The 21,277-nt window shown below is 41.1% G+C and overlaps 1 protein-coding gene across 3 annotated transcripts in view; it reads left to right on the top strand.

The window, feature by feature from the left end:
- Positions 1-2,282: 2,282 nt before the first annotated feature.
- Positions 2,283-21,277, top strand: part of LOC135898487 (HEAT repeat-containing protein 6) — a 63,665-nt gene continuing 44,670 nt past the window's right edge. Inside the window, exons 1-9 of one of the 3 annotated variants that reach the window (XM_065427427.1) lie at positions 2,286-2,437; positions 2,493-2,723; positions 3,120-3,230; positions 4,687-4,827; positions 7,085-7,200; positions 11,780-11,888; positions 14,202-14,300; positions 17,025-17,147; positions 19,915-20,005. In XM_065427427.1, coding sequence (XP_065283499.1) covers positions 2,574-2,723; positions 3,120-3,230; positions 4,687-4,827; positions 7,085-7,200; positions 11,780-11,888; positions 14,202-14,300; positions 17,025-17,147; positions 19,915-20,005 — 940 coding nt within the window. In that variant the 5' untranslated portion in view covers positions 2,286-2,437; positions 2,493-2,573. Of the gene's footprint in view, positions 2,724-3,119; positions 3,231-4,686; positions 4,828-7,084; positions 7,201-11,779; positions 11,889-14,201; positions 14,301-17,024; positions 17,152-19,914; positions 20,006-21,277 lie in introns of all 3 variants that reach the window. The other 2 variants (XM_065427426.1, XM_065427428.1) reach the window with 2 other exon arrangements.

The following is a 21,277-nucleotide window of genomic DNA, read 5'->3' as shown; positions in this document are numbered from 1 at the left end:
ACCTGTCCATTGGCTCCTGTGGCCGCGTCGTACAAAAAGCATGCCCAGGGGGTCCAGCGAAGGTTTTCTGATAAGCGGATTACGTCTTGCGGTTGACTGCAGTGCCCGCAAGCTTCTCCGCGCGCATCGAGGGGGGGGGGGGGGGGGGACTTTCCGTTCCAAGAGAAGCGCGTTCAACATAGGTCGTGCCTTGACGTCACGCGCCGTAGTTCTCCCGCGTGCTCTTGCCGTACTTAGGTGCTGCTGAGCGCATGCAGCGTGTGTAATGGGAAAGGTTAAGCTTCCTAAAAGTTTAATATGCTCTTGAAGCAGAGAAGGTTGCTCGCACACGTTCGTTAACAGGGAGACACTGAGCTCATGTTGGCGCCGCGCCGGAGGCCTAGCACGATCGAGCACGTCAGAGTGATGAGGACCTTAATATTAGCAATTTTATTGTGTTTCAGACACATATAAATATTATCCTGAGTCGCTGATAATTGTGGAAATATGTTACATTTTCTAAATTTTGTTGACTACAGAATATTTAGGTACCATGAAAGCAGCTCGCAGCTTGGTCTGGATTAACCATGTGATCTCTGTGGAAATCCCGTCAGTGAAAGAAGTTTGCAGCTAGTCGTAGCATAAGACCACAAAGCGTTTCTTGGTAAGAAAACTACCTAGTTAAAGGAAAATCCACCATGGCCTGGGAATGTAACGCTTCTAATTACACCCTACCGTGCTACCACTCAAGCGAGGAAAGATGCTAGCAGATATCAGGGTACCGCAGAGTTAATGTTCTACTAGAATGAGAGGACTAGAACGCCTAGCTTTTTGTGCTTCAAGTTTCCTCCGTTAATGTTGTCAAAAGAGATTAGTGGAGTGTACTTCTCCGCACACAAGCTCTTATTGTGGAGAAGCCAGCTTTGACAGCAGGCGCACTTCAGCGTTTTAATAACGCATGCACGAGCTAATTTCGAAACATGTCTACATATACCATAAACCTGATATTGCTTGTATAATCGTCCCTTGGGATTTGTGTGAACTATTATTGCTATAGTAGACAAAGATGTGAGCCTTAGGACCACCCATAAGGTCTGCATTGCGAATACTTCTAGTGATATATGTGAGCATTTCAATCGCATTTCAGTTCTGCGCTGAGTTCTCAAAAGAATCCAGAACGGTGTCACATATTTGAGCTAGGTGACAACAAAGCTTATCGAAAACTACGTTTAGGCGCTATATTCCACGTGTAAAATGCTGCACTACACACATCAAGATGGTAAAATAGAGGAAGAACGACTGGCATAGGCCCCGTATGGATCATTCAATGTCGCACTTAATGTCTGGATCAAGGTTTGTCGCTAACTTTGAAATGGTGGTGGTACCTTAGAAATGTGCACACTTTACTTGGAGTGAGCGACCTGATTTTCCAGGACCACGCATACCCCCAGGATTTCTCCGGAATTCGTAATATCTATCTAGATCGACATCCTTTCAGAATGTGTGCAACAGTGCGGTGGTGTGTGCAGCAAATAACTGCACAAAAGAAAATTTTGGGGGAAGGTGGGGGAGGGGGATATAACTAAGTTGACCCCGTCATGACTTTGAAAATGTCGGCTTGGGATTTCTGGACCAGTTCTGGACACTGTCAAATTCCGCCATGCTGAGTTAGTAATCGCGGCATTTTGAGGATCAGAAAGCCCGTAGCAGCTCTCTGGCTCCCTCTGATGGGCTGAAAATGCCTCTGTTACCAAATTTGACAATATGGAGGAAGTCCAAAACACTCCATGGTCCAAAAGGTCCAGGCACGGCCTCCGAGATTTCGCGCGCTGGCACTGCCTGCGAGCGCAACCACAGAGTCTGTGATCTAAAATAGATCATTCGACTAAGGTGCGACATCGCAGCCAATGTTTTTAAATGGGTCGTGTCCATGGGTATACACTTGTGCACAGGGCGTTGCGCTTGTTTGATGACAAGCGGTGACGCCTGTGACGCTATGAGAAAGGTATGGCCTTTGAGATTATTTGACGCTGTGCACAACTACGTGTGCAGTGAACACGGCCGTTGCCATACAAAATGCCACAAGGGCAATAAGGGCAGCCTGCACGAAGTGCTGTTCACGTTGCACTCGTCAGTAAGGGCGAGACCAATCTAACCTATCTCGAAGGCCATAATTTTGCGTACTTCACGGTTTGGCACCAAGGGAATACGAGGAACCGAAAGTATTCTAAAGCCTTCTAAAACGATTCTAAAACCGAAAGTAGCTGGCAGTTGCCCATTGAAGTTATTTTATTCTAGGTGGCGCCCATGTGTTAATCATGGCCGCCTTCTGAGGAGCTGTCTGCAATGAGCCCTTATGCCATCGGCATATATTGATATTGTAGCATTGTGACCCTTTCACGTGTACTTTTGAGTATCGTTAGAGCGAGTGGTCAGGTCATCGCGATCTAACGCTGACGTATGTGTCTGCTTCGCCATGAACTCATGTTTTAAATACGTCCGTTTCGGCGCAGGTTGAACTGGTGTACAACTGAAACGCGCCTCGAATCACTCTGAAAGCCAACGCTGAGGTGTTTTGCTGCTGAATAGCGACGATGGACATCGTATTGAGACAGCAGATATGCCTCAAAGAGTGCTACGATACTTTGGTTCGAAAGCAAGAAATCCAAGACGGTGTGGAGCTCAAGCAGAACTTACGAAAGCTGAATGAGTGCAACTATAGTTTTCAATTCATTAGTAGTCGGGTGAGAACGTCTTGATTTTGCCTCGATTGTTTAGGCTTTGGGCTATTTTTCGTCATACAAGATATTACTGCAGAGATTACTGCAAATGTTATTGAAAAAGACAAGCACACTTGTCGAAACGTTGGCTCCCTCCCGCTTTTACCTTGTTCTCGTTTTGCTCATCGTGCAGATGTTATTGCGATTTGTGCATTGACCTCGGTTTGTTTCAGCAACCCTTTGTGAAAATTACGCGCAGTTTCTTGAGAGGTGCAGTGTTCGTGCAAAGTTAAAGGTCCAGTGAGCACAGATGTAGGTTCGTCAGAGTTACAATCGGATGTTGCGCGTTACCCTGTTTAAGTCCCCACACCTGATATGACCAATTCTCTATCTCTCTCTCTCTCTCTCTTTTTTTTTCAGGATGCTGATGTGATAATTGTACTTCTCGTCGACACACTAAATGTTTTACATGATGATGACCTGATATCAAATTTCGGTCAGCTCGTTTTTGACATCTGCACGAAACAAAAGGTATGAAATTTGTTTTGCATGTGCCATGGGACTTCAGCGTAGTTTCTGCCTTGATATGAACATCTGAAATCCTGCATGTGCGTATGGCTGTACCTATATGTAGCGTGTGACGATTTCATTTGAATAGTCTGTTAAAGATGTTAATTAAATTGATAATATCTAGAGCACTGCCCTGACAGAGTATGATGGTTTCCTACCTTTGTTTTCTTCGTTCCTATCGACTGTGCCATTCGAGTGATCAACACTGGTGTGTCAAGTTTCGAGCCAATGAGCAAAACTGAAATTAATGAAACAAAAATATCGAAATGAAATCACCTCCCTGCCTTTGTAAACAGAACAGACGTGATAATTTTGTGGCATGCCTGTATGTATATATGTACACATGCACACACAGATTCAAATTCTTACTGTAATAGAGTGCTGTAAGTTCTCTAGAGTACTGTATTTCCTATGCAGCACCTGATTTAATGTCTGCAGGGGCACATTTGGTCTTAAAGAGATACTACACAGAAAAGTAGGTTTGGCTGTATTAGTAAATTACAGTTGGGCAGTACCAAACAAGCTACTCTTACCGTGAACGAAGGCTTGGTTAGCCAAAAAATATGCAAAAACCGAAGACAGGTGCCAGTGCTGACTTGAAGTTACCTCATCAGCTTGCCATGGATTTTGAGGGCTTCTGCTCGGGCCTAGTCAGTTGTCTAGAAGTAAACACGGACTTCATTGTATTCTAAAGGAATCAAGGACTGAACTTGGTAAGTCTTGAGAACAATTTTAGCGGCATAAGCCAAATAGCACAAAAGAGCATCTTGAAATCCATGATGAAGCTATAGCAAACCTGCACCGAGGTTTCGATGCAAAATTTTATTATGGGGTTTTACGTGCAAAAACCACGATTTGATTATGAAGGGCACCACAATGGGGAACTCCGGAATATCTTAGACCACCAGGGGTTCTTTAACGTGCACATAAATTTAAGTATACAGATGTTTTCGTATTTTGCCCCATCAAAGCGCAACTGCTGCGGCCGGGATTCGGTCTTGTGACCTCGTGCTTTGCAGCCCAACAGCGTAGCCACTAATCAACCATGGCGGGTGTTCGATGCAAAATTAAGATTATATAAGTTGGCCTTCATTTTCTTATCTAGTAATTACACTCCCACTGAAAAGTGAATGAAAATTAAGTTTTGATATTATATTTTATCAGAATAAAGAGTATTTCTCTTTATTCTCCCTTTAAAATAAAAAGCCTTTCCTTAGTCTGTGCCCACTATGTAGTCCGCTGCTACAAGTTTTGGAGCAAAATAAGCTCTCTCCTTTTTTAAAATATTTCGTGTAACCAGTATACAGATGATTTCGTCATGTGTTCATGAAGGATCACTTGCCAGGAAATATGATAGCGTTCAGGAGATATGACTTGCCATTGCCTGCTATCTCTACATTGCTCTTCATGATTTCAGGTCACATTGGAGACAAGGACTCTACACAAAGCAATGGAGTACTTCCTGAAGGCATTGTCTTTCTGTAGCTTTTGGGTGCTGACAAGCTGCATCAGTGCCTGTGGTGCACTCCTCTACTCAAATGTGCCACGGCTGGAGCAGGCAAGCCACAACATGTCTGCTTTTGTTAAAACATTTGCTTCAGTCTTTCTTTCACTTATTGCTCCAGTATTTCCTTCATCTCCATGAGAGAATAGCAACTGGAACAGTGTGTGTGGATGTCATCACAGCCTTTTCTGAACCATTTAGACTCCAAATTTTATTTTAATTACTCAAGTTCACTAAGTAAAACACTCTGTGCCATGCTTGTAGGGTGTGATGCCATCTCTACTATAACTTGTAGTTGAAGATATGTGAACATCTTGTGGCTGTGCACCACATAGAACACCTGTTTTTAACCCACACTGCTGCATGCTTTATTTTTTGCAACAGTTACTGTGACACTGCGAGCCCAACATTTAGGCCTGCTTTGCTAAATCTTGTTCCTTCAAATACTTTACTGAGGTCCGTTCTTTAATAAGATTGTGGCACTAAGTGCATGAACTTAAATTTATTAAGTAGGGACACAGTGAAAAAATACTCTAATTTTCAGCCGAAAAGCTTGTTTTCACTTTGTTGCTGCTTATGGTTCCTCAATTATTCAAGAAGGTACCAGCAAAATTTCAGCCACATCTGTGCGGTAGTGAAGCGGGAATTAGTATTTTTAAATAAGCTGGTGACACGTTGGATAAAGGAAATTTGCCTGTGACCACCGTTCTTAAAGTGCATTTGTAACATAAGGAAAACACTTAACACGAAATGGCTGCCTTCATTGTAAAGTAGTTCTCTCTTTTCTATAAGCTCAAGCAGTGGCATCAGAGGTGCGATAAGGCATGTGCAGAGGCTGACAAGTGAAGTCAAAAAGCAACCAATTTTGGGAAGTGGCTGCAAAGGAAGCAATATTCAATACACTATCGACACTTGAGTGCAATTTACTACCACATGAGGCTTTGCACCGTAACTTGATTTCCTGAGACATGCGGCTTAATGCCTTAAAATTGTTTTCTATGACAGTTTTCGGTGCATGTATTGTTGTACGGTCATTCGCCATTTGTAGTGTGCACATTTGCATTTGTAAAATGGCCCTGTAGTTTTGCATAAACCACAGCTTTAGAACACAACATTGTTTCGCGAGGCCAAGGGGCACAGCCTGTGATGGACGAGTGACCGCATGAAAAAGTAGCTCATGCTCTGAGCTCTTCAGGCCACTGTGAGATTGACGCAGCATCTTCCTTGATCCTGGATCCACTTTGGCAACCTCTGCAATTACAACCCTGTCACTCATTAAACATTACTTGCCCATAAGGGATTGCTTGAGAACTCGGGCACTGTTTGTAACAGTGGCATGCACGCAGCATACCATTTGGAAAAGAGCTTCGAAGAATGTGCATTCAAGGCAAAAGTTGATGTAACAGAATTGTAAAAGTGGTCAAAAGGAAGTCTCAGCTCGAAGCCATTCTCACAAAAGGACACAGAATACAGGAAAGCCCAGCATGTATTTCCAGGGGGGGCTGGGGGGTGGAGATGTGATGTGAAAATAAAATAGCGCAGTTCTAACTCTTTAAAAGCGCTTTCTTTTTTTCTTTTGCATTTTGCATTTTTTAGCGATGTCTGAGTTTTCAAAAGTTATTATTTCAGCATTACATTAGACTGATTTAGTTGTAAAGGGTATTACAGTGGTTAAATATTATGCAGAATGCTACTGTCAGCTCAGATTTCTTTAATTTTACCTCCCTTACAATAGAAAAAATTGCTATTTTGAATGCAGGATGGAAGTGCAATGATAGTGGTGTCAATTATATAATATTTTTTTGTATGAAAACTATTGAAACATAAAAATGGAGCCCCTTAGCATAGTTTAGGCTTACCTATTATTATATAAGGGAAAAAGAAATTGCTATGCTTTCTCATAATTTGAAAAGGTTGCTTTTATGACTAACTACAATCACATAAACCTTTTAAGAGCAGTAACTCTTTAACAAATTATTCTAATATAATAAAACTTGGTACCCGTCCTTATATTATGACCATGAACACTTTCCAGTTTTTATTAAAATTGTGTTAGCAGCTCGAAATTTCGCTTCGTTGTGTAGTGAAGCTCAATAAATACTCTTAGATACCTTTAAAGCATAAATATATACTCATTTACTGCTTCCATGAAATGACAGCAATTTTTGTACTCTTCAGGTTCATATTTAAACTCTTTACTCATGTTCTTTAAATTGCTATTTTTACATGCACTCACCAAGTTTCTTAATGTCTGTAGCTTTCGTGTGTTATAGTGCTTTTAATAGTATATCTCATTGCTTTCCTATTTTAGTTCTGGGAGCAACTGCTTGGCCGAGGGTGTGCATTTGAAACCTTGCTTTCCTCACTGGAGCTTGACATCAATGCAAAGCTGGCAACTCTTAAAGCTCTAAGAGCAATGACAGTTAGGTGAGTCATATAAACCTTATGACTTCAACGTATGCTTGTTGTTTTTTGCTTTTGAGACCCTCTCTACATGCATAGATTTGTTTTTCTTTTAATTTTTGTGATGCATGTCCTTCAATTTTTTTTGTATGCACTAAAAGTAAGAATGCCAACTGTGGAAGGCATAAATTTCCAAAAAGATAAATATCTTGTGATAAATAAAACTGAAGGAGACAATCATTTTCATCCTTTTAAGTGCCATGCCCAAAATGGACGCGTCTGGGTGCATGTGCACTATGCTAGTCCATCCAAGTAAAACTGGGTTGCGTGACTTGATACAGTAAGTTAGTGCAAACATGGAAACCACACAAGAAATGAACAGAGGACACATGCAATTTCTTCTCATCACAACTTCCATATCACTTTTTCCTTTCAGTCCCTGTCTTTTCTGAGAAAGCTCGTGAACGTGGTACCCTTATATACTAGTTTCACCATCTATGCAGAAGTCGATTAAACTGAAATTGCATGACAGCTTTTGTTTGTATATAGCAGGTGGTGCTATATAGCTTATCTATAGATGTTGCTCACATCAGCCTCCATGCTCATGTGACTTTTGTCTCTTGTTCTCTCGTCACGGCGGGCTCGCACAAGACGTGCACGTGACTTTTGAATGTAAAAGAAATTGGAAGCTTCTTGTGAATTCTTATTCAGAGGCCTTTGATATTGACTACAAAGTGCATTCTGTTTACAATGATAATGACAAAAAGGCCAAGTCATTCATTGGCATTATTATTGACATTTATTGGAATATTCAGATCAAGAAACAGTGTATATACCATATTTTTGCGCATATAATCCGCAACAAAATGCAAGAAATTTAACAGGAAAGTCGGGGTGCAAGATATCTGCAACTTTCGCCTTGAGGCGTTGGCTTCACGGCAGCATAGCGCGTGCTGCTTTGAAGCTGCACCTTAAGGATGGGTTTTATGATTGTTTCGTTATCTCATAGGGAACCCCACCCTCTTCCCATCCTTGCGTGTTGAAGCTCCCCTCTCCCCTGCATGGTTGCCCGTTCTCCCCTCTTTATGGATCGTCATTTTACATCGAGTAGTTAGCGAATAGTGTATGAGCCGCCAGCAAACAAGAACTCAGATCACGGTGACCTGTGCACAACCGCCGTCCTAGCACAGCAGAAACTAATGATAAAGCTTTCACACGATGAAGCAAATTGCGATTTGAGCTTGCAGATTACATACCATGAGATCATACATACGTCACCCATGCCTGGTGTGCTCCCTCGGTCCGCGTGAAGCGCTTCGCTTGTTTGCTCCGTTGCTGCTGCCTATGCGAGGCTGACTCCGTCCGCGTTGTCATCCTTTGTCGTGTGAATGCTAGCTGTGAAGTTATCCGATTCACGTCACATGTCACATGACTGGTTTGTCCGTGACCATGTCCGTTCTGTGAATCCAACTTCATCGGCATCGCCAAAGAGGGTTGTGGGAAGAGTTGCTGGCTGGCCAGATATACGACGTGGGCGAGTCATGCGTTCACGAGTGGAGTCTTTTTGCAAGGATTTTAGCACTTCTATGCAGTAATTTACACGCTCTATGCGTGTGCATTTTTTCTTTTCTTTCCAGGCTGTTGTTACGAGGGGGTGGGGGTTATACACGAACAAATATGGTAGGAGGTTCAGTAGCATATTATGAATAAATACCATTTGAATTTAAAGCCTGTGAATGTGTTACTTGCACAAATGTTACTGACAAAAATTGAACTTCGTCACTTTTGAAAATCCTCCAGCACACATATGGTGGAAACAGCCAAAATTGTGAGCCTGTTAATGACTTTTTTGTGTCTGCTGCATTTTTAGTCGTATGGCATTGAGAATTTTACTTTACACTACCATGATATAATAACTTGCAGTGGCATTTAATATGCGGCAGTGGACAGTGGGAAGCATTCACTTCTCATTTTGCAGCACTACTTTTCCTGCAGACACTCTGGCTGGCTCAAGCTGCACCACTGCATACCAAGCACCTCCAATCGAGGCAGTCATTCTGCTTCTATTCTATTTTGTCTTGTCATGGCACCACAATAGTCGTTACCTTTGCCATGATAGAGCGTTTTTATAAGCGTATTGCAGTTTACGCAATACCGTGTTATCTGATGCATTTGCATGAGTGGCCACATAAGTGGCAGTACGGGGTGGGGGGGCCCACCTACAGAAGGGCGGAGGGGTCGCCCCCCCCCCCTCCTCTCTTAGATGGTTTTCTATAGTATCTTGTTGCCATCGCAATGCAGATAAATGGGCCCAAGGAGCACATCACTTTAAGAGAAAATAAAGGGTACAAATGCATCAAAGTACAGTCAGTCCCACTTCAGGCAGACGAGCCATTCATGATGGCGGTGATGGACGGAGACTGGCATGGGAGTTTGCGCCTCTCAAAGGTTCCTCCCGCATTGCCTCCGCTTGTTTTGAGTTTGTGTTTCTCAGCATGGACGGCCTCCTGTTTAGCAGCTATGCTAGTAACTCTATGCAAAGTGCTTTCATCACCCAGGGGTTCCAAAAAGGCAAGGTGCTCTGCCAGTAGCAGAGGCACATTGCGGTCGCACCCAAGGTGCACCACTCTCCCACATACCAGATCATGTTTAAAGGGACACTAAAGAGAAGAAAAAAATTTTCCCATGTCAGTAAATTATCTTTCTACAAAAACACCACTCTTACCACAATAAAACGCTTGGTAAGCCAGAAAAAATGCAATAAGAAATGACGGGTGGTGACACCTTCTTGAAATTCACACAAGGCCTCGCTGTGACGTCATAGATTTTGACGCCTTTTAGGGCCTAGTTAATTTTTTAGCGGTAAAGATAGTCTACATTGAGTTCTAGAGTAGCCAAAGGTTGAACATCCCGTGTTTCAGGAACCTTTGCTAAGCTAACGCAGCCTAAATACGAGAAAATACTTTGAAGTCCTTGACGTCACAGTGATATGCCACTATTGCAGATTTGGCATGAAATTCAAAAAATGAAATTTTGAAATACATAGTTTTCAAAGAACGCTTTATCCATCTAAACTGATTTAATGTTTTGCTTTAGGGGCCCTTTAACCAGCCACATCATGTTGGTCACGAGACTAACTGTTGATGCAACTCTGTTAAGTAAATAACTGGGGACATTGTTGCTCCGCATCTAGCTGTCGTCACTGTCTGTGGCACCAGGAGGTTAGCATATCTGATACTTGACTGGATCATCAACTTTCGTTGACAGACTACAGTGCATTCCTCCCTCTAAGTGCCCTCCCCTTGCCACAGCCAGTGAGGAAGTGCAAGCAGAAAGGCTTTCCGAGAATTACTCAAAAAGTTTCTACAAGAAAAAAATTAAAATACGTCTGAGTAATTTTTTTTTTTCCAAGAGATATCTTTTTCTGCTCCTCCCCTCCCCTCACATCTCTGTTTCCCTGAAAATGGTCTGGCATCACCACCTCCTTGTCTTTATTTTTTGTCAGTATTCCCTGAAGTTTAAATGTCTACAGTTATTTTTATATTTAATTTATTGGTAGTGTCAACTCCTGTGTAAGGCCATTACAGGGAAAGTTAAAATCATACTCAGTCATACACATTCTAAGTACACATTCAAGTAAAGAAACACATCAAGTTACGCAGTACCAAAATGCACACTTACAACAACAACAGAGTTGGGTAGTGCTGGCCACATTTCCATATTGTTGAATAAAAATGAGTAATGAAACCCATGAGTATGCAATAAATAAGGCTCAATGGCTATACTAATATTTGTTCTTGCACTTCTCTTTTCTGGCTGTCAAATATACTTGTCTCTATTTATCCCAACCGCTTGTTGCAAAATCCGGAAAATAAACTTTAATCGATGCTTCTTCTTGTGGCACTCCGACAGCTCTAGAGCACGTTCATTTAGCATATCTGTAGCTGAACAAGTTCGTCATTATTTTGAGCATATAAAACTGGCCGCCTGCCTCTGAATTTTTCTCTATTTTACCTTACAGAACTTTTTGGTCTGCATTTCATACCACGCAGACATATTCCAAAATAGGATGAACAAATGTTTTATACACATTCAATGTATATATAGTCTCATTTATAGTTTTTTCGAACTTCTGACCATGTGCAGATTATCGGGTTAGCAAAACTGTAGACAGAATTAGCAAAGCTTGTAGAAACATCTTGTGGTGCTTTGTCCAACTTCAATGCATTTGAAACATTTTCATATTGCATGAGTGTTCTTGTCAAGGTAAAATCATAAAAGGACTGCACGTCAGTGATTATGTTGCTACCAACACTTCATACCAACAGTTTACCAACCTCTGGTTAAACTCTGTGTCACAAGATGGCGCTTTTCTGTCATGCACCAGTATCTACACTATTCCAGTATTCTGTAAACGGTAATAAGTTTACGGATTGGATTGGACAAACTTGAATAAAGGCCCTGCAGGACGCACATCAGCGCGCAGCAGGCTTATCCTACGCAGGGACTGACACTTTACGGAGAACCTCAAACTCTCTAATGTAATTGAAAAAGCTTCAGTATTTTCAGTGAGCTGATTGCTTATGCGTTTCATGCAAAACAGGAATCCTGGAGAACCATACATGCCAGATGCCTACGTCATTCGAATGGTGGAAATACTTCTAGGTGTGCTCAGTGGACCATGCTTTAATGACAGCACAGTGCAAGCACAGGCAAGTGTGATCCCATCTTTCTTTTTTTCTCTTCTTTTTTCCCCCCTCTTTATTACTCTCCAGTACTGCAATGCTGTATCATAGTCCTGCTCACATTGATTTCTCACATATTTTCCATTGCTGAAAATATTCACATCAAAGAAAGAAGCAAAAGCTTAGTAGAAACACTATTAGTAGAAACGTATCACTCCATGTGTTTTGCAAGGCAGTTGTTCTCCAAATGCATAAGCATTTCTGTGCGTACCCAACGAGGAAACCTGTCCGACCGTCAATCCGTCTGTCATGTGAGATGAATCGCTATAAAGAAATTAATGTATAAAACAAAATAAATTCGAAAGGAGAAATATTGGTGGTGGAGAATTTCAAACCTGCGAACCACGCTCGAAAGCCAAGTGTCTTACCCACTGGGCTGAACACCTAGACTCGCAGAAGGTCAATATATCTGAACCATATGAATGTGTTGTACTGGCGGTACAAAGCAAAAGTAAAACGAAAACAGTCTCTGTGAAGTCTTTGTTGAAAGATTTGGTGATGGCGGGATAAAAGCCATCTCTAGGACCATTTGTAGAGCCGACTTGGAGCCTTGTAGACATCAGGAAAATTCTAATTTTGTGAAAATTTAATGCCAAACATGCCACATCTTCGATGCATTTCAGTGATCGCAGGATGCGTTTTCCTTTGGGGTGTTCCTTCACTGACCGAAATGCCACTGATCTCTATGGACTCATGCACTTTGTGTTACACAACAGACAGATAAGCAGTCAATGAGTTTATTTATTTATTTATTTATTTATTTATTTATTTATTGTACCTTCATGGCCCAAAGGCTTTACAGAAGGGAGTGGAACGAAATACAGAGCATGTACAGATGGCAGGTTATAATAATAAAAAAATTTTAAAATGCAGATCAATAAAAGCATTCTTCAATAGCAGTTCTAAAAGCAGATGTATCAGTTATGTTAATAATTGAGGCTGGCAGATGATTCCATTCATTGGTAGTTTTAGGAATAAATGAATAAAAATAGGTTCGTGCAACTATGCAGAACGCTCAATTTATGGTGATGGTCAGTGCGAGATTATATGTATGCAGGTTCGTACAAAAGTTCACTTTTTAATTTCAGATTGTAGTAATAAACTTTGTGCAGCAGTGATAAGCGTGCTAACTTCCTACGAGATGAAAGGAGAGGGAGGTTTAAAGTAGCCTTCATAGCTGTTACACTTGACGTCCGAGAATAGTTTGTAAGAATGAAACGTGTACTATGATTTTGTATAGATTCTATTGCATTTGTTAAGTAATCTGAGCCAGGGTCCCAGACAGCAAGAGGCATATTGAAGCTTAGGATGTATTAGTGTGTTGTACTGAGTAGCTCTTAGCAGGGACCATAGAGAAATTGCGATGGAGGTAACCAAGCATGCGGTTAGCATTGCTAGTTATGTGGTGTATGTGTGTTTGATGAGTATGATAAGGAGTAATGAAGGGTTAATGGGTCTTATCATAGTCGGTAATGGTCCGACTTGGATGGATAAGGTGCGAAAGAGTGATAAGCCTTATAATGGTTGAAGCAATTCGGATAAGTTTGACAAGGGCCGATAAGGGTTGACAAGGGTCGGATCAAGTCTGCTAAGAGTTGATAAGGGTTGTACATAGTTTGGCAAGGTTTTTAAGGATAGGTTTGGGATGATAAGGATCGCATCAATTACAATAAAGTTGATAATGAGCAATAAGGTTCGATAAGGGTCAGATCAAGTCTGATAAGGTTGATAGCAATCGATAAAAGTTCATAAGGGTCGGATGTAGTCCAGTAAGGTTGATGACAACCGATGAGCGTTGATAAGTGCTCATACTGGTCGAGCCAAATTTGGTAAGATTGATAATGATACCTGACTGTGTGGAGGTGAACAAGTGGCACAATGCTTAGGCATACATAAACTCCCTGACGAGATTCTGCATGAATTTTATTTACAGCACTTTTTACCGTATAACTACTTCATATTGTACAACGAAAACTTGTTTACATAAGATTGCATAACATCACATTATTTGTGCACCTTTGGGCCTCTAATACTCAATGTGCTTTGCTTTGGTCATGTTATCAAACATAGCACTGTGGCCACTGGTAGCTAAAGCTTCCAACTCCATGCATTCGGTGGTAAACGGACTCAGATCTTTAACCCTTTTCATGCAACATTAACCTTATGTTTTTGTTTTTTAAAGCTTTTTCTTGAGAGCTGAAAAATTTGCAGAGTTTTCGTATTGTGTGCATAGTTTATCATTGGCGTCTATGCACTTCTTTTCTCCTGATTTCTTCACAGACTTTGGTGATCAGTGCCCTGAGGTGCTTGCAGAATATTTTTTCTACAAAATGGAATTTTCCCAGTGAGCACCTAGGAAATCTTTTGGGCATTCTCAAAGTGAGTTGTACACAGTTGTTCGGAACAGGTGTAAGAAACCCTGCATGTTATTTGCATTTGTCAAGTGATGAAGTTGCCACGATTATGGTGGCTTTTTATACAGACATACAAAATTTTAATGATAGCGTCCTATTCGATTTGGTCTTCGAATCGAATTGTCACTGTTCTAAAATGTGGATACCTTTCGCATACTTTTCAAGTACCTGGAAGCGTCAACTGTGCCCAGATAAACATAAAATTGGAGCAAAAGTACGGTAAATTTTTATCCCCGAAGGCATAGTATAGAGATAAAACATGAGATCTTGCGTAGTAGAGCCAGTTGCATCACTTAGTTCGCCATACTTACAGGTTGTACAATGATCATTCATGCTCTCTGAAGAGCCCTGCGCATGCAAAGAAACTATTTGTTTGCTCCTAATGCTCCATTTGTACATTTAATAAACACGCTTCATAATGTACTATGTAATGAATGAACTTACTAACTTTAAGAATACCAGGATGTGAACATCATTTTGTATTTATTAATTGTGATAACGACTATTCATTATTTGAAAACTAGTCAAAAGCTGTTCGATATTCTATTTGATTTAGTTTGCTTCTGGCACTAATCGATTCATATTTGATTCGGTCTCAAAAACAGGACTTATAACCAACTTTAAGTATAGGGTTTAAGTGTAAGCTACAGCAGCATTATGACACACAGTTGTGCTTCTCTTTGGAATCTTCAATTTTAACTGCTATTTATTGTTGGTCTCTGGTTGCATGCTTATTTGGCAGGTTATTGCATCAGCGTTGTTTAAAGGGACACTAAAGTGAAAAATGGTTTCTACTGCATAAGTAAATTACCATTTTACAATACCAAAAACACCACTCTTACAATGATAAGACGTTTGGTAAGCCAGAAAAAACGCAAGAACGAAATACGGGTGGCAACGCCTACTTAAGTTCCCGCACCTATGGGCTGTGACGTCTTGGATTTTTATGGCATCTTCTAGGGCCTACTAAATATATATAGCGGTACAGATTGACTACATTGTGTTCTAAAGGAACCAAATATTAAATATGGCAATTTTCGGGAACCTTTATTCAGCCAACGCGGCCCAAATGTGAAAACATACTTTGGAATCCCTGACGTCACGCTGACGTACCGGCGCTGGGGTTTCGGCGCGAAATTCAAATACTGATACTTGGACCTTCATTTTCTCATCTTCATAATCAAACTATTTTTTTGAAATGACTGCCTGCAGGGTTCTCAAGCAATGCTTCATTAGTCTAAACTTATTTATTGTTTCGCTTTAGTGTCCCTTTAACGAAGTTGATCCACATCACTTTATCTACTGTTGCTATATTGATCGTATTAGTTGGAACTTTTATTCACTAATAATTACTCCTTGTGTTATTTACATTTACAAGTATTAATTACTTGTGAAATGTTAAATGAGGGGAAGGAAGGTGTGTTGGAAAGGAGGAGAGCACCTGTGCTCTAGACTTTTATGTGCGAGTACGAAGGCACGTTCTACAGCTTCTGCTCTGATGCCTGCCAACTTTTATGATTTTATTATAAAATGCCTGATTTTTAGCGCTCTTCTACAATTGTCTTATTGCCAAAAATATTTTCTGATTTTTATGTGCTGATTGTTGAGGCAAAACTAATTTTAAAAGATAACCAAAGCAGTCGATGGGCGATATCTTATGGCCCATTTTTTCGGACCTGTCAATTATACGGACAAGCCCACATGGTAGTGACATAAACAGGCAGAACCATTGTATAAGGGCTCTAGGGAAGAAGAAAAAAAATGCAACGTAGCAACAAAGACCATGCCAGCGTCTTTGGGGGAAGAGACAGTTTAGGCTAAATCAAGGCACAAGGGCTCACATGCGTGCGAGGATCAGGAAGTTTGCCTCCATGTTCGCAAAATAAATGTCTCTCCTTCACGTCCGGGGCACCAGTTCTTTCGCTATTAGGGCAACTGAATTGTTGACAACCGTTCCCTGAATATTTCATTTTTAAACTTCATAGTCATCTCTGCTTGTTTAGAGCAGGGATCGTTGCTGCGATCATATAGAGCAGAGTTAGTGTTATCCTCCACATTTTAGCATTTTTAGGCTTGCAGTGAAGTGTTCTTCAAATTATAAGATTGGCAGGTCTGTGCTGATAGTGATAAAGCCGCTCCAGTCAAACCGCCTCTTGCCCCCTTGTATATTGCACTCACCTCGTCATAGGAATTGGCCATTATCACAGTAGGGGTATTCACTGTTACACTGAAGTGTATTGCCAGTCATTGTGATACCTGAATATATATGCAAGTTCCAGATGCGGTGGGATACCCCACATTGTAGAAACATAGATGCAATGAGCAGGCCACCAGTTAACCTAGTTGTGCTGCCCTTTTGCCTGTATATGACTGCAATGTTTTAATTGAGGCCATTCATGCTTAGCTCACGTGTTCCCTCTGACATTACTCATAGTGGTAGAGGTCTTCCTGAATGCTGGGCAGTGCTTTTCAGCTAAATAAGTCTAGAAATAAGGATGACCAGTCATAGCAACCAGATTCTTGGGGTTTTCCTGATTGCAAATATAAGTGGACTGGACTGTATAGCTCTGTATCTTTTAAATTTGAGTAAATACTCACAGTGCATATCCACGATTTTAATTTTTCTTATTCCGCTCTCTCCGATAAATAAACTAATGTGTTCTTTCCTTCCTTTTTTTTTTTTTGCTAGAGCCTCTCCTTTTTCGGTTTCCCTGGACAAAAAAACAGGCAGTACCTCATCCTTAATCCAAGCCCGTTGTGCACACATTTGCCGTCAGTTGCAACCAGTGACGAATCTCAGAGTCCGTCCAAGGTAAGTCTACCAAGCTCCTTCAAAATGTAAACTAGACATCATTGTAAATAAAGCTGCCAAATAGGGGCAGCAGTGATACGCTGGAACTTGATGACTTAGAGTAAATAGCTTTCTTTGGCTACCATTTTGCATGGTAGAGTACCGGTGCCCCCGTCATCTTTGGCATAGGGAAAGGGCAGCACATGTGAGCGCCAGAGGTCGGAAGAGGAGAGAGGGCTCGCTGATTGGCCCTATGCTAGTGCACTGTCACACTCAGAAAAGTGGGCACCAGAGTTGGAGGTGGGAGAGGGAAGCGGTGCGAAAGCGAGAGGGTTGCAGGGCACATTTCTTGCCAAACGCCAACTGTACTTAGCTCCTTGAGGGCAAATGTGTCTCATGTGCTTTGTGCCGTCCAAAGGTTTAGATGCATGCTGTGCTTAGTGGTAGTGCTGAGTTGCTTTTCTGTGCCACCTGGCCTTGCTGAGCATTATTGTCACTGTAGATTGTTGTGTGTCTTTTGTTGAAACGTGCCGTTTTTTTCCTACACTACACTGCACAGAATGCTGAAGAAAGAGAACATTATCTACAGCAAACGAATGTGATGAATGCTTATCGATGGCAGGCCAGCTTACACACTTACTTAGATAATCATCATTGATGTCTTGTGCATGTTATTTTCTTAACAAATCTTTCATTTCGCTTATCTGTGCTCCAAAAGATGCTTGCTTATGAAGTGTGAAAAAGAATTGAAATAGAATTGTTAAATTATTCCTACCAACGTTTCTGTGCTCGACTCCTTTACATAATGGCAATGTGTGACTGTAGCTTGACAGCTGCTTCATTGTTCATTACAATGAAGCTGTAAAGGGGAGTTCCACAACGGTTTCCATGCAGGGGCGTTGGGGGTGTGGCTGATATCAAATGTAGATGCAACACAACGTGCGGCGGAGCCCCAAATTTGCTTTCAAAGGGAATGATTAATGATTATAAAATTAAAGTTACCTTTTATATATCTCATTCAAATCTATAGCTTATATGCACTCTTTTTTTTCGTCAGTAATACACAATTTTATTTCTCATGTCACCTCCACATTGGAGGTCAACCATGAGTTTGTGCAGCTGTGGCAGTAAAAGCAGACACCGTCATGCTGCGATGCAGCCTGCATGGGAACTGTCACTAAGAACAGCCAGCCACATTTGTCCCCTGTTACTTACAAAGGATGTGACAACTTGCTTATACAGCTTCGCTGTCTTTGAGTTATCAGTTGTCAGACTGGGATACATCTGTGAAGAGTTCTTTTTCTTTTGTTAGCTGATCAAATGATAAGGTTCCCGATTCTGTGGGTGGCATGAGGGGGCATAAATCAATGCAAGAGAGAGGTTTAGGGCAAGAGAGATACTTGAATTGTGAAACAGTACTTAAAGAAGAGATGCTTCGAAGTAGAACCAACGTTTCAACAAGGGTACTAACAGACAAGTCCCATTCTCAATATGTTGGCTCCTATTTTGAGGCATCCCTTGTTCGATCTCTGCTAAAAACATAAGAGGGTGTGATTAGGTTTCAGCATTCTTGGTTTTTATTTTCTCGAAATTGGGCACACTCGTCTTGGTTTTTATTTCCGCCCCAAAATTGGGCGTTTTTCGCTGGATGTATTTTTCTGGGTGAACTTTAACCAACTCTTTTAATGGGAAATTTTTTGTTTTAAGCTTACTGTTTAGTTTTGGTTTGTTTTTCTAGTAAATATCAGGTTCACTAATTTTGTGTATACTGAAACAATCTGTATAACTGCACATCTTACTCTTCAACGCTGTAGTTGCGTCCAGTACACAAGATTTCGAGAAGCTGTCTAAATAGCAAGGATGTAACTGGATCCATATGGTGACATGACTATACGCAGGAAATGCATTTCGCATTCAAGCACAAATAAAATGGTACCTTACTTATAACATTATGCAGGTACAGAGCTTCTACAAATAATTAGAAAAAAAAAGAAATGACGAGGTAGATATGACCTCGCTTTACCGTTAGTGAGCTTGCCCATTTGATCCACCGCAGTGGTGGTAGTTGCCGCAGTGCAAGAACTGCAAAAGCCTGGACCATGGATCCCTGAACCCCTCTGCATATGGTCCCCACTTCTCATTTTCATTCTGCAGCCACAGGCAAAACAGAAGCAAATAAGAAAAAAGCAAAAACTGCTTGGGATCAGGCATTGGAGCACACATAAGCTCACAGCTGTTTACCGAGCACCGTCCTAGCCTTAATGTAAATTTACTATCACTGACCCCTTTTGGTTAAAACCAAATCTCGGGGGAAAAATTCAACATACCTTTTTCTTTCCCATCAAAAGACCACTGAATTTCATTGACTAGTCTTTTAACTAAAGCACAGAAGCCTGTCGGCTCATTCGAAATTAATTGAACATGACATCACGTTCACTAAGCTAAGTGTTAGGTGAATTGGCACCTACTCATCTCTAGAAGACCCAGCAGGACAAAAAACAACGGCCTTGAGAAGCCTTCTTTCTTTATTTCTTTCTTACATCATGCTGAGTATTCTGAATTCTGAAGATGAATCTTGTTAATTTCATGTCTATGTGTTCGTGTATAAGTATGTCTTCATCTGCATTCACTTTCAGTATCACTCATGGGGCTGTAAAAAACGTTTACTTTAAGGGTTATTCTTTTTATGCAAGAATATTTTGTTTATGTGCGATATCTGATAAATTTGCTAGGAGCTTGCTTTGTTCACACTTTCATTCCTGGTCATCTGTTGTTACTCCACTTGAAGCTAGCAACGCCGAGGCGAAGGAATCGTAAGAAGAAGGTCAAGAAAGGGAATGGATGTCTGAAGGAGGACACTCCAGAGCAGTCTGAAGAAGGTATGTTAAACTGCTGATATCATGGCCATGTGTTTGACAGGCCATCTAATCTTACATTGGAGCTATAGAAACTGATAAAGTCATGGATCTATATTTGTGCTAATCAATTTTTGATGCTGTATGCATTTTCCAATATAATCAGGTATGACCCCTGCAAAATATAAAAAAAATGCATCAGTCAGTTAATACAGGACTGCACAACTCCAAACTAGCAAGGACCAATACCAACTTTTGTGGGAACCACACAGGCTGCACTTTAGCGGGAAACGGTGTGTCTTTTGTTTGCAAAAAGGCAGTCTGGTTATTGTCATTCAGTAAAAACATATTGGAAAAGCGCATGTTAGGAATTATTTTAGAAAAGTCCGTGCCAATAATGTGGTCTTGATGTTAGTAACTTAACGAATACGTTCGGTGATTGTGCATCTTTTATATCTCCTCCCAACTAGAGATCCTTGCTTCCACACTCCTTTTGTTTTAATGTTTCTGATGCTGCCAACAATTCATGTTGTGCATTATGTTTGGTGACGAAATTGTTTTCCTCATCATATGGCTGTGCTCTGATTGCAGCACCAGCATATTATAGAAGTCTAAACTTGGCTGTGGGTTGCTAAAAGTCTGATCACAAGCCACATGCAACCTGTGGGTTGTATATTGTGCAGCCCTGCCTTAGTCTATACATATTAATAGTGCAGTTTTACCAGAATACCTAAAGAGAGCCATGTAGGACAACAGTAGTGGCAACATCTTGTGGCAATTTGCTCAATTAACCATGTAGATTGTTGCATAATGCAGCTGTTTTCTCTTGTCTTCTAGCATAAAGGTTTCTGCAGCAACATAGGCTTCCTCATGTTGTGCATCATCTTGCAAAGAAGTGTCAGGCAACTGAAGAATGCTCCAGCGCTTTCTGATCGAACACAGTGTCACATGATAGTGACACTTGTGTTGCTAGTTCAGACCCCATTTTAATACTCCAGCAAAGGGGTAGAACTACTCTTTAGTGAGGCTTGTGGGCTGTGCATCTGGAGAAAATAAATTTAGAAAAAGAAAATGCATTGGCTTCTGAGTAAGTGGGCAACCGGGAGCCACATAAAAAGAAATGAAAAAAAAAGACACACAGGTGGAAACATGGACGAATGGCATCTCATGAGGCAGAATGTAAGACTGCTGTAATGTGCTGATCTGTTGTCATGGCAGTGAGGATGGCTGTCTCTTTATTTGCCATGTGACTCTGAATGTGGCAGTATTTCTGGCATTTGCAATACTACTCTTTTT

Source organism: Dermacentor albipictus, chromosome 2, assembly GCF_038994185.2.
Source record: "Dermacentor albipictus isolate Rhodes 1998 colony chromosome 2, USDA_Dalb.pri_finalv2, whole genome shotgun sequence".
Classification (NCBI taxonomy): domain Eukaryota; kingdom Metazoa; phylum Arthropoda; class Arachnida; order Ixodida; family Ixodidae; genus Dermacentor; species Dermacentor albipictus.
This window is presented reverse-complemented; position numbering and strand designations above follow the sequence as displayed.